Source organism: Mandrillus leucophaeus, unplaced genomic scaffold (assembly GCF_000951045.1).
Source record: "Mandrillus leucophaeus isolate KB7577 unplaced genomic scaffold, Mleu.le_1.0 Scaffold267, whole genome shotgun sequence".
Classification (NCBI taxonomy): domain Eukaryota; kingdom Metazoa; phylum Chordata; class Mammalia; order Primates; family Cercopithecidae; genus Mandrillus; species Mandrillus leucophaeus.
The window spans coordinates 2,039,713-2,051,616 of record NW_012102776.1 but is presented as its reverse complement, the minus strand read 5'-3'; the positions used below and the strand labels follow the sequence as shown (position 1 = coordinate 2,051,616).

At 40.5% G+C, this 11,904-nt stretch overlaps 1 protein-coding gene across 2 annotated transcripts; it reads left to right on the top strand.

The window, feature by feature from the left end:
* Positions 1 to 1,398: 1,398 nt before the first annotated feature.
* MMP1 (matrix metallopeptidase 1) lies at positions 1,399 to 10,099 on the top strand. Of its 2 annotated transcripts, none has more exons than XM_011984403.1 (10): positions 1,399 to 1,644; positions 2,131 to 2,375; positions 2,469 to 2,617; positions 2,844 to 2,969; positions 4,032 to 4,187; positions 4,348 to 4,465; positions 6,893 to 7,026; positions 8,519 to 8,681; positions 9,208 to 9,311; positions 9,493 to 10,099. In XM_011984403.1, the coding sequence occupies exons 1-10, from the start codon at positions 1,540 to 1,542 to the stop codon at positions 9,600 to 9,602; spliced, it is 1,410 nt and encodes a 469-aa protein (XP_011839793.1). In that variant the 5' UTR covers positions 1,399 to 1,539; the 3' UTR covers positions 9,603 to 10,099. The 2 variants fall into 2 exon arrangements, with proteins under 2 accessions (XP_011839793.1, XP_011839794.1); XM_011984404.1 differs by having other exon boundaries at positions 1,399 to 1,533; positions 2,172 to 2,375; positions 9,493 to 10,096.
* The last annotated feature ends 1,805 nt before the right edge of the window (positions 10,100 to 11,904 follow it).

The following is an 11,904-nucleotide window of genomic DNA, read 5'->3' as shown; positions in this document are numbered from 1 at the left end:
CAGTGGAAAAGGTGGGAGACACCATAAGGTGCTGGAGTGTTAAAACAGAGGCCAGGGTTTCTCCACTGTATGTTTCCAATAAATGCTTCCAAGGAAGGAGAGTGGGGCATGAGTGGAGGAGCTACAGAGATAGACCAACTTTTCTCACCAAGAATGCTACAGATTGGTAGTACCCAAGACAACTTAATGTGGAACGTAAGTGTATGAATATACATCTTTCATTACACAGCCATGTAGTTATTTTAATGGGCAGGAGATGCTAAATAAGATCTTTTGAATGGAGGAATGCATAAATATATGAATGAAGGCATACATGAAAGAATAAATAAATGCTGCCTAGCATCAAAGAGCAAAGATATACTCATATCAGGGGAAAAAAGTATGATTAAAAATAAGACCCCAGAGTCATGCTCAGTCTCTTTCCAACATTTTCATCATCTGGTACATTCGGACAGGTTTCAGAGAAGGATCCTATTTGTCCCATGATGATGATGGGCAAGGCCTCCAGAGGGTGGGGAGTTATCTCATACTCCACCTGTGGATGAGGGGTCTTCTCAGGTAAGGCTCTTAAATCCTAGGCCTGAGTAAATTTTTTCAAATTTTATTTTAGACAGAGTCTCTCTCTGTTGCCTAGACTGGAGTGCAGTGGCACGATCACAGTTTACTGCAGCCTCAACCTCCCAGGCCCAAGTGAGCCTCTCACCTCAGCCTCTTCAGTGGCTGAGACTCCAGGTTCATGCCTCTATGCTTGGCCAACTTTAAAAAATGTTTGTTTGTTTGTTTGTTTTTTATAGTGGTGGGGTTTCACCATGTTGCCCAGGCTGATCTTGAACTCCTGGGCTCAAGCGATTCCCCTGCCTCGGCCTCCCGAAATTCTGGGATTATAGGCTTGAGCCACCATGTCTGGCTCTGAGTAAAGATTAAGGGAAGCCGTGGTGCTATCGCAATAGGGTACCAGGCAGCTTAACAAAGGGAGAAGGGAACCTCAGAGAAACCCAAAGAGCCACCATAAAGTGAGTGCTGGAGGAGCTGAACTTCAGTCAGCACAGGTGATGAACAGCTATAAGGTGCGCAGTGTTAGTAATTCCACCCTCTGCCCGGGGAGCAAGGTGTGTGGGGAAACCTGTAGCACTTTATGACCATCAGAATTAAGTCTTTTTTAAAAAGGTCATGGAGTATTCTTTGACCTGTGTATATAACAAGAGCCTTTCTCAAATCAGATAGAAATGAATTGGAGGAAACCACTGTTTACATGGCAGAGTGTGTCTCCTTCACACACGTCTTGTTTGAAGTTAATCATGACATTGCAACACCAGGTGATTCTAAGTAATCTGCTAGGAGTCACCATTTCTAACGATTGCTTAATCTCTTCATAGCTAATCAGAGGATGTTGTAAAACATGAGTCACATAGCCTCCGGCTTTCTAGAAAGGCAAGGACTCTATATATACAGAGGGAGCTTCCTAGCTGGGATATTGAAGCAGCAGGAAGCTGAGAAGTCATCACTTACCTTGGGCTGAGAAAGAAGACAAGGGCCAGTATGCACAGCTTTCCTCCACTGCTGCTGCTGCTGTTCTGGGGTGTGGTGTCTCACGGCTTCCCAGCGACTCTAGAAACACAAGAGCAAGATGTGGACTTAGTCCAGGTAAATGCTGCATTGCATCTGACAATAATGCAAATCTTTAGTTTGTATTTTTCTGCAGTAATATAATAGAGGTTTTTAAGGATAGATTTCCTATAAATAGATTTTTTTTTTTTTGCTAGAAACAGCACCCTCCCCCAAAAACGTCTCTAGCCATGCATAGGCTCTCCTTTTCCAGTTGGAGGTGAGAGTGAACTAAAGGAAGAGCATCCAAACCTCTCTCCACAAATTGTAGACTTGTAACAGTATGCAAATCTTGCTCTATAAAAGTTGCTCTGCTATGAAGTTCTTACTTCACAGTAATTAATAGTAGGAACATTTCTACTCTGAAATCTCATTTCTCACCAAAAATAAGGATAAAAGCAACTGCGAAATCTAAACACAAGCTTTAGAAGCAGTTCTCTGTTCTGGCTAAAACTTAACGCCATCAATTTTTAGAATAATGAGAAAGATTTTCCATGCAGTGTTTTGACAATTTTCTTTCTTCAGAAATACCTGGAAAAATACTACAACCTGAAGAATGATGGGAGACAAGTTGAAAAGCAGAGAAACAGTGGCCCAGTGGTTGAAAAATTGAAGCAAATGCAGGAATTCTTTGGGCTGAAAGTGACTGGGAAACCAGATGCTGAAACCCTGAAGGTGATGAAGCAGCCTAGATGTGGAGTGCCTGATGTGGCTCAGTTTGTCCTCACGGAGGGGAACCCTCGCTGGGAGCAAACGCATCTGACCTACAGGTAGGCAGATGGAGGGCCAGAGTGAGAGAGCTATTTCCCACGATAGTGGTAAGAAGTCATGTCCAATGTGTCTCTATCTTGTTTCATTCTAAGGATTGAAAATTACACGCCAGATTTGCCAAGAGAAGCTGTGGACCAGGCCATTGAGAAAGCCTTTCAACTCTGGAGTAATGTCACACCTCTGACGTTCACCAAGGTCTCTGAGGGTCAAGCAGACATAATGATATCTTTTGTCAGGGGAGGTAAGTTCTTCTTGTAGAACCTTAACCTCACCTTGCCCTTAAATCTCGTAGCTGTGCAGCTGGAATTGCTTGTTTAAGAGGAATGTTGATTTTATGGGCTCAAAGAGGGAAACTGCATCACATTTGATGGAAGTCTATTGGCCTCTTAACAAAGCTAATGCTTGCCCTGCTGGCTTAGCTTACGTAAGAACCACAAGGAAACTTCACTGAATTCTGTTTCTTTCAGATCATCGGGACAATTCTCCCTTTGATGGCCCTGGAGGAAATCTTGCTCATGCTTTTCAACCAGGCCCAGGTATTGGGGGGGATGCTCATTTTGATGAAGATGAAAGGTGGACCAACAATTTCAGAGGTAAGTCAATCAAATTTGCCTCTTTCAATTCTCCCCCCTCCCTTTCGTGTTTCATTGTAATATTGGTTGATTTAGTTGAAAGAATCATTCGTAGAAGTATATATTTTTCTATTACCACTCAGAAAATCAGTGATATATTTAGAAAAGTGAAAGATCTTTTCTGCCGGCTAACAACATCTTAACAGTGACAACTAGGCCACTCTAAAATTTTTATTAAGAAAATGTTGAAAACTTTGATGTTTTACTTGTGGGCATCAACATTAAATCCTTTTAATTAGAAGAAAACAGCAAAATTTAACAGTGGTCATAAACTTACGTGGAAATTAAAGAAAATGAAGGCTTTTTGTATTTTCCAAAATTTCCAGCAGTCAACATTTATCAGTTTTGTAAACAAGAAATATATTAAATGTTAGGCTGGGCGCAGTGCCTCATGCCTATAATCCCAGTGATTTGGGAGGCCGAGGCAGGAAGGTCACAAGGTCAGGAGTTCGAGACCAGTCTGACCAACATGGTAAAACCCCGTCTCTACTAAAAATATAAAAATTCGACAGTCATGGTGGCACATGCCTGTCATCTCAGCTATTCAGGAGGCTGAGGCAGGAGAATCACTTGAACTCAGGAGGAGGAGGTTGCAGTGAGCCGAGACTGCACCACTGCACTCTAGCCTGGGTGACAGAGCAAGAATCCATCTCAAAAAAAAAAGAAAAGAAAAGAAAAAGAAAAATATTTAAAGTTAATAGAACTTTATTGCTTCTCTGCAAAATAATACGTGTCATTTAATCATTGATAATATTGACTAATCCGTGGTGGGCTTTCAGTCAGCTGAATTTGTCTTTTAATTGTATCAGTGTAATCATAGAGTTTAGATTTTAACCTGTCTCTTCATTGTTAATAAACGCATGCCTTCTGCCTTCGGAAAAAAGATATACCATACACATATTTCAAAAAGTCACTGATAAAATAGGAGCATTCTTCCTTGTAGTTGTAAATTATTTTTTAGTTAAATGCCTCAAAACTGAATACATTTCAAATAATTACAAATGGATGTATTGGCCTTTTTAGAGTACAATTTATATCGTGTTGCGGCTCATGAACTCGGCCATTCTCTTGGACTCGCTCATTCTACTGATATTGGGGCTTTGATGTATCCCAGCTACACCTTCAGTGGTGATGTTCAGCTAGCTCAGGATGACATTGATGGCATCCAAGCCATATATGGTGAGTATGGAGAAAAGCATTACTGACAAGGGCCTGGTGGTCTTTATACCTATTTCAAATAAAACAGTCATTAGCGATATCCTTGAAGAAGCTGTCTTCATTGTTTATGTGGTTTTCTAACACTAGGCAAAACTAACTGCAGGTATTTTGTTTTCCTTAGGAGGTTCCCAAAATCCTGTCCAGCCCACCGGCCCACAAACCCCAAAAGTGTGTGACAGTAAGCTAACCTTTGATGCTATAACGACGATTCGGGGAGAAGTGATGTTCTTTAAAGACAGGTAAGATGTCAGCTCTTCTTTGTGATCTGCATTTGTAATAATAACAACATTCACTACTATGGTTAACGATTATGCTTCACATGTTACTTATTTCACGCTGATTTACATCTATAATTATATGGTAGCAACTGCATGCATTTGTACAACATAATGTACTTGTAACAACTTTGTTTTTCTACATGTATTAGGTTATCTGATCCTCAGAAAATAGAGTTGATTTAGAAAATCAGTATGTATGGTCTTGTTTTACAGATCAGCAAAGTAAGTCAGAGAGAAGGAAAGAGATCTTTTAGGGGCATAGAGCTCATTGGTAGCAGAGCAGTTATTGGTCTTCTGTCCCCTACTTAGGTCCCTTTTCATTATGCGACTCTTTATCATGATAAGTATCATAGGACTTTCTTAGGAGAAAGTGGTCCTTTCCATAGCAACGTCTCGCTGATAAGGGTTGCATAGCCATCCTTTAATTATCTCCCGTGCCAGCCTGGAAAAATGGCCCTCCCAAAGCCTATTTTCTTGAAGGGTCTCTGTTGCCCCCTGGAGGCCCAGAGAAGAAGAGATGGGACAGAGCCAATGCTGGGAAAGACTCCAAGAACTGATGTAATCCCTCCTGGGACAGATAGGGGTAACGTGGTGCTTCCCACTTCAGAGAAGAATCCCAGTACTTCCTCTGCAGCATGTGGACTCAAAAAGGTTGGGGTCATCTCACATGCAAGGAGGAGGCCTGCTGTCTGTACCATAGTGATTCCTAAAGGATCAGGCAAAATAACACACTCTTTTGGTGTATTATTGCACACTGCATTTGGTGAATGATGTAGTCCACAGAAAGATCAACACATAGAAATTCAGGGTGGTCTGAAAGACTGGTTCTCTGCAGCCTTTCAAGTGCTGTGGCACTGTTTTACTACTCTGTAGTCGCATCTCTCCTAGAATTCCGGGCACTGGCTCATAATTCTTTCTGCCCACTCTTTAGTTTTTAAGTGTAAAAGATAAGGCTGGAGGTAAACTATACGGGATGTGGTTCAATGCTGAGACAAGTTAAGAAAACAGATGGTTTTAAAGGAAATCTCTCAGTACAGCAGGACACACCTATCAAACCAAATAGTACTAGATGGAACGGGACCAATTTGAGAATTTGCCAGAATTGAAAGGACACAGAGATCATTTAAATGTCGCCACGTCGGGGAGACATGAAATGCTAGAGATAGAGATAGTAACTGATTTGCCTAAGGCATCACAGCCAGGCAGAGGCAGGATGGGACCTAGAAGTCAGGTTTCTGACAGCCAAAGCCATAGGCTTCCCTGTGGCCTGGAATCTGGAGCTCTTCTGTGTCAGCCCGCATGACAGTCCATGCTGTGCTGTTACCCTGGTCCCTATAAACTCTATAATCCACTTTGTGTAAGTACTACTAACCAAGGGACAACAAAGGGAGTGGCTGCCAGACCTCAGTTTAAAAATCAACCTTAGCCTCTTACCAGCTGGGTGGCCTGAGACACCTCCCTTAGTCTCCCTGACCTGATCTCAATTTCTCATCCTCAAATACTTTCTTGTAGTGTCCTTGTGATAAGGTCTGATGTAAGGACTGGGCCTGGTGTGTTGTAAGTAATCACTAAATATAGGATATTAGAGTCATGGTCCAGCTGGTAATGTGCACAGCCGATCCCTAATGGCTCACCAAAGCTGACTGTTAAATTTTGAAGAATTTTGCATGTTAACTGTGAACCATAGCCATTATTAAAAATTAAATTATAGGCCAGGTGCAGTGGCTCACACTTGTAATCGCAGCACTTTGGGAGGCCGAGGTGGGGGAATCATTTGAGGTCAGGAGTTCAAGACCAGCCTGGCCAACACGGTGAAACCCTGTCTCTATTAAAAGTACAAAAATTAGCTGGGCGTGTTGGCCTGCACCTGTAATCCCAGCTACTCAGGAGGCTGAGGCAGGAGAATCCTTGAACCTGGGAGGCAGAGGTTGCAGTGAGCCAAGATTATACCACGGCACTCCAGCCTGGGCAACAGAGTGAGACTCTGTCTCAAAAAAGTAAATAAATAAAAAATAAATAGATAAAACTTAAATTATATAAACAAAATTAAATTACATTAAAAGGTAATAAAAATAATTAAAACTCATCTCTTTGTCATAATTTTACTGCATTTTTCTACTTGTTTATGTTCTTAAAGTTACTTGTGCCTATTTTATTTGTATGCTGTACAACGGTGCTCCACTGAGACTCGTGAAATTCATCATAATGGGAGTATTTCAACCTAGTGAAATCAGCAAATGCTATAAACCAACCCTCCTTTGGGGAGCTGAATGTTAAACATTTACCGGCACACCTCTAGTGCCAGCAACAAGAAGGAGCTGGAGCTGGATGTCTGCCAGAGATTACCAGAAATTAGATGGAAACTTTTCTTTCTTTTTTTCTAATCAGATTCTACATGCGCACAAATCCCTTCTACCAGGAAGTTGAGCTCAATTTCATCTCTGTTTTCTGGCCACAACTGCCAAAAGGGCTTCAAGCTGCTTACGAATTTGCCGACAGAGATGAAGTCCGGTTTTTCAAAGGTAATCCTTCTAATTATTTTTCACTGTTTTAATAAATCAATTTTTTATTCCCTTTGGGGCTGAGATATAAGGGTACTAGCTACATTCTCTCCAGGGACTTTTGAAAATCTCAGCTCACCAACCAAATCAATGGAAGTCCATCAACTTAACTAAACAGTGCATAGTGCATTTTGGAGTCATTTTAAACAAAAGGCAAATGACTGGAGAAAGAATGTTCTGGCCTTTTTAATGAATCTAGATTTACAAAAATGTTTTCTGCACGAACTACGTATTTAAAACCCCCTTCATATTCCTGGGAATACTCAAAGTAAAAATCGAGACTTGGGCCAATCCTACAGAGGATGGAATAGAAAGATTTTGTTGGTATGATTTCCTAGACTCTATTTCAATACAAACTACCCTCTTGAGAAGGGGAGAGGCTCCCAGTAGGCAGTTAAGATAGGGGATGCCACAGCCCTGCTGTAAGAGTGTGGTCCTCAGACCAGCAGCATTGGCATCACCTGACAGTCTGTTACAAATTCAGAATCTCAGGTCCTGCTTCAGATCTTCTTTGATAGAATCTGAATTTTAACAAATTTTGTGGGCAATTCATATGCACATCAAATTATGAGAAGTTCTGAATACTGTGAATTGATTGGGAGAAACTTCTTTGATTCTGTCAGAATGAAACACAATCCAATGATCAGCTCCTGGACTTTGAAGACACTGTGTCATGCACAAGTATTTTTACAAACATGTGTTTAGCATAGTACAATGAGTAAGACATTTGACTCAGCCATATACTCAAGGCAAAGAATTAAATGCAGGTCAGGTGGGCCAAACGCTTTGAAACAGAATTTCTAGCCTTTAAATTATGAAATTAAAGGGATGTTAGAGACAGAAAGTTTCACATTCCTCTTTCATGAGGGGTAAATAGCACGTGTGTACAATAAGAGAAATCTTGGCTTTAGTATATGAGACCAGCTTTATGTGATGAGGGGCTTACTGAGTATAAACACGGAAACTGGACACAGCATTAATTCAAGTATTTGGAACTGTCTTCTAGCCAAATGCAGTGATTTGAATTCAGGATTGCAAATCCTTATAGGTTGTGAGTCACTACAGCACTCTTCCCTTTATTATACAAATTGTTTGAACTTCCACAGTCCATGAGCAAACCTGGAGAAATGAAGTTTCTATCACCAAGGTGGCATAATTAACTCTTTAGTCATTTGAACATCTGACTTTTGAAAGAAGCCCCCAACCCCATAAATGAGTCATTCTTAAAGCTTGCTGCAGATTAGAATCAACTAAGAAGCTTCAAAAGATAGACACATTTAATTGGTCTGGGATAGGGTCCTGGCATCCGTATTTTCAAAAATCTCCCTAGATGATTCTAATCTGCAGCCAGGGCACTGCACTAGCATGTGAAACTAAGAACTTACCTAGAAATTAACTTACTGCCTAGTGAAGTCTTAGGCAAGTGTTTTCATCACTGTTTCTTGATTGGCAGGGAATAAGTACTGGGCTGTTCAGGGGCAGAATGTGCTACCCGGATACCCCAAGGACATCTATAGCTCCTTTGGCTTCCCTAGAACTGTGAAGCATATCGATGCTGCTCTTTCTGAGGAAAACACTGGAAAAACCTACTTCTTTGTTGCTAATAAATGCTGGAGGTAAGTTTAAGTGCGGAGAATGTTAGGGCCTCAGTTCTTTCTACATAAAAAGTTCTAGAACACCTCATTTCAAAGTGAGTCTCAAACTGCCTTGGCCAGCATCCTTTTCTGCAAATGGCTGGTGCCAATCTATCATCTATTTAGTCTGTTGACCAATAGTCATCACACAATGCCTGTACTGGGAATCCAGAGAATGTAGGGGGATGAATTTTAAAAGGATGTAGAATTGAGGGCATTCATCTTAACAGAGCTTCTTTGGCCAAAAGTTACTTATCTTCCATAGTATGTTACCTCAATAGGACATAGCATAGAACCTACTGGAGAATTCGATGTTGGATTTCAGAGGGGCCTTAAAGGCCTTTTAGTTCACCCAACATTCCACCTTACCCCATCTACTCCCCATTTCACGAATGATCTATAAAATGAAATATTCTGGTTAAATTCCTCATGGTGTATTTTCTGTAATGATTTTGAGAGTGTACATGTTTAGCAAAAGGTCTGACACTCTTAACTCTTTTCTGACCAGGTATGATGAATATAAACGATCTATGGACCCAGGTTATCCCAAAATGATAGCACATGACTTTCCTGGAATTGGCAACAAAGTTGATGCAGTTTTCATGAAAGATGGTAAGCAAATATGCATGTATTTCCTCCATTTCATTGCCATAGCAATAGCATCATCATTGTTAGTTGGAACAACAAATGCCAAAAAGATCTGCACTCGCAAATGAATTGGTTTCTCAAGAATTCAAGTTAAACCTAGAAACTACTTGTATAATGTAGTAAGTCTCTTTTGTTTTGTTTCTAGGATTTTTCTATTTCTTCCATGGAACAAGGCAATACAAATTTGATCCTAAAACGAAGAGAATTTTGACTCTCCAGAAAGCTAATAGCTGGTTCAACTGCAGAAAAAATTGAACCCTACTAATTTGAATGGAAAATACATTATGTGAGTCCAAAGGAGGTGTTTTCCTGAAGAACTGTCTATTTTTTCCACTCATTTTTAACTTCTAGAATCACTGATACACAGAATATAATCTTATTTATATATCATTTTGCATATTTTTTTACAATTTAGAATGTAGCCCTTTTTGTACTGATATAATTTAGTTCCACAAATGGTGGGCACGAAAAGTCAAGTTCGTGGCTTATGGATTCATATAGGCCAGAGTTGCAAAGATCTTTTCCAGAGTATACAACTCTGACCTTGATCCCAGAGAGCAGCTTCAGTGACAAACATATCTTTTCAAGACAGAAAGAGACAGGAGACATGAGTCTTCACTGGAGGAAAAGCAGCTCAAGAACACATGTGCAGTCACTAGTGTCACCCTGGATAGGCAAGGGATAACTCTTCTTACACAAAATAAAGAGTTTTATGTTTGAAATAAAGTCAACCTTGTTTCTACTGTTTTGTATACTTTCTATGATATTTATTAGTTATTTTCTGATGACACAGTCACACTTACAGAGACTGCTTTTCAAATTTGAAATGGGAAGTAGACAATATAAAAAAAAATTCATGTGGGAAATTAGGATATACAAAAATCTCAAATATTCTCTATTCACATGGAATTTATACTACATAAACTGGGGTGAGGGAGGGGAATCCGTTTCCCTTGCCCCATGTATGGATTCCAAAAGCGGTTTTAGATAAAATCAGTGACATCATGGTAGAGCATTCTAGGCGTATGTCATTTTCTCTCTTCTGAACATATGGGAGGGTTCCATTTTCCCACAGTCCAACTGCTTGCAGAGTTGGGTGGTGGGCAGTGGGGCATCTGACTACTTCTAACCAGTGGGTTGAGTGAAGAAGTGAAAAACATCATTTTCAGACTGGAACATTTAATTGCTGGTGGAAATTTCTCTAGTAGTCTACTCCTTCTGTCCTTCTGTGGTGGTTGTAGAAGTACATCATGAGAGAGTTGCCACAAGACAGAACAAGCTGAATTGCTGGAGATAACTGCTTTAAATAGTTACACAAACCTCAGTAGACTTTGCTTAAGTAGGAAATCAAATTTTAGGCTGGCCATGGTGGTTCACACCTATAATCCTAGTATTTTGAGTGGCTGAGATAGGAGGATTGCTTGAGCCTAGGAGTTCGAGACCAGCCTGGGCAACATAGTAAGGCTCCACCTCTACAAAAGAAATTTTGAAAACAGCTGGGTATAGTGGTACACACCTGTAGTCCCAGCTACTCAGAGGGCTGAGATGGGAGGATCACTTGAGCCCAGGAGTTGGAGACTGCAGTGAGTCATAATCCCACCACTGTATTAGTCCGTTCTGACGTTGCTATACAGAATTACCTCAGACTGGGTAATTTATAAAGAAAATAAGTTTAATTGGCTCATGATTTCACATGCTGTACAGGGAGCATGGCTGGGGAGGCCTCAGGAAGCATAATCATGACAGAAGGTGAAAGAGAAGCCGGCATGTCCTACATGGCTGGAGCAAGAGGAAGACAGAGAGCAGGGGGAAGTGCTACACACTTTCAAACAACCAGATCTTGTGAGAACTCACTCACTATCACAAGAACAGCAAAGCGGAAATCCACTCCCATGATTCAGTTACCTCCCACCAGGTCCCTCCTCCAACACTGAGGAATTACCATTCCGCACAAGATTTGCATAGGGACACAGAGACAAACCATATCACCGCTGCACTCCAGCCTGGTCTACAGAGTGAGATTCTGTCTCTAAATATATGTACAACTTTTATTTGCTAATATAATCTACTGCAGAGTGAGATTCTGTCTCTAAACATATATACAACTTTTATTTGCTAATATATTATAATGTTATACTAATAATATTATTTGCTAAGTATAATATAAAATATAAGATTTTATATTTGGAAGTGATTGTCAAGATAATCACTAGTTTATGATGACTAATTTGGGAGGAAAGTTTATGTACACAGGAGTCTTGCAAGTAGCTTTACATAGGCAGAAGCAAGCTCTACAAAGGTAGAAGTAGTACCTCCCTCTTGCCAGAGGAGCAGAATCTACGCTTGCATGGAGAATTGATAAGGACCTCATTTGAGACAAAAACCTCACAAGATAATACTTGCCCTCCTCCCAAATTGCTCTTGCCTCTGCTCATTATTTTCAGCAAATGACTAAGATCAGGTCTCAGTATAGCTCAGATCCTAGTCATGGTAGGAAATAGGTTACTAACCAAAAGACTTATTGGACCTGGGCATTAAGTATCATCAAAAATCAAAG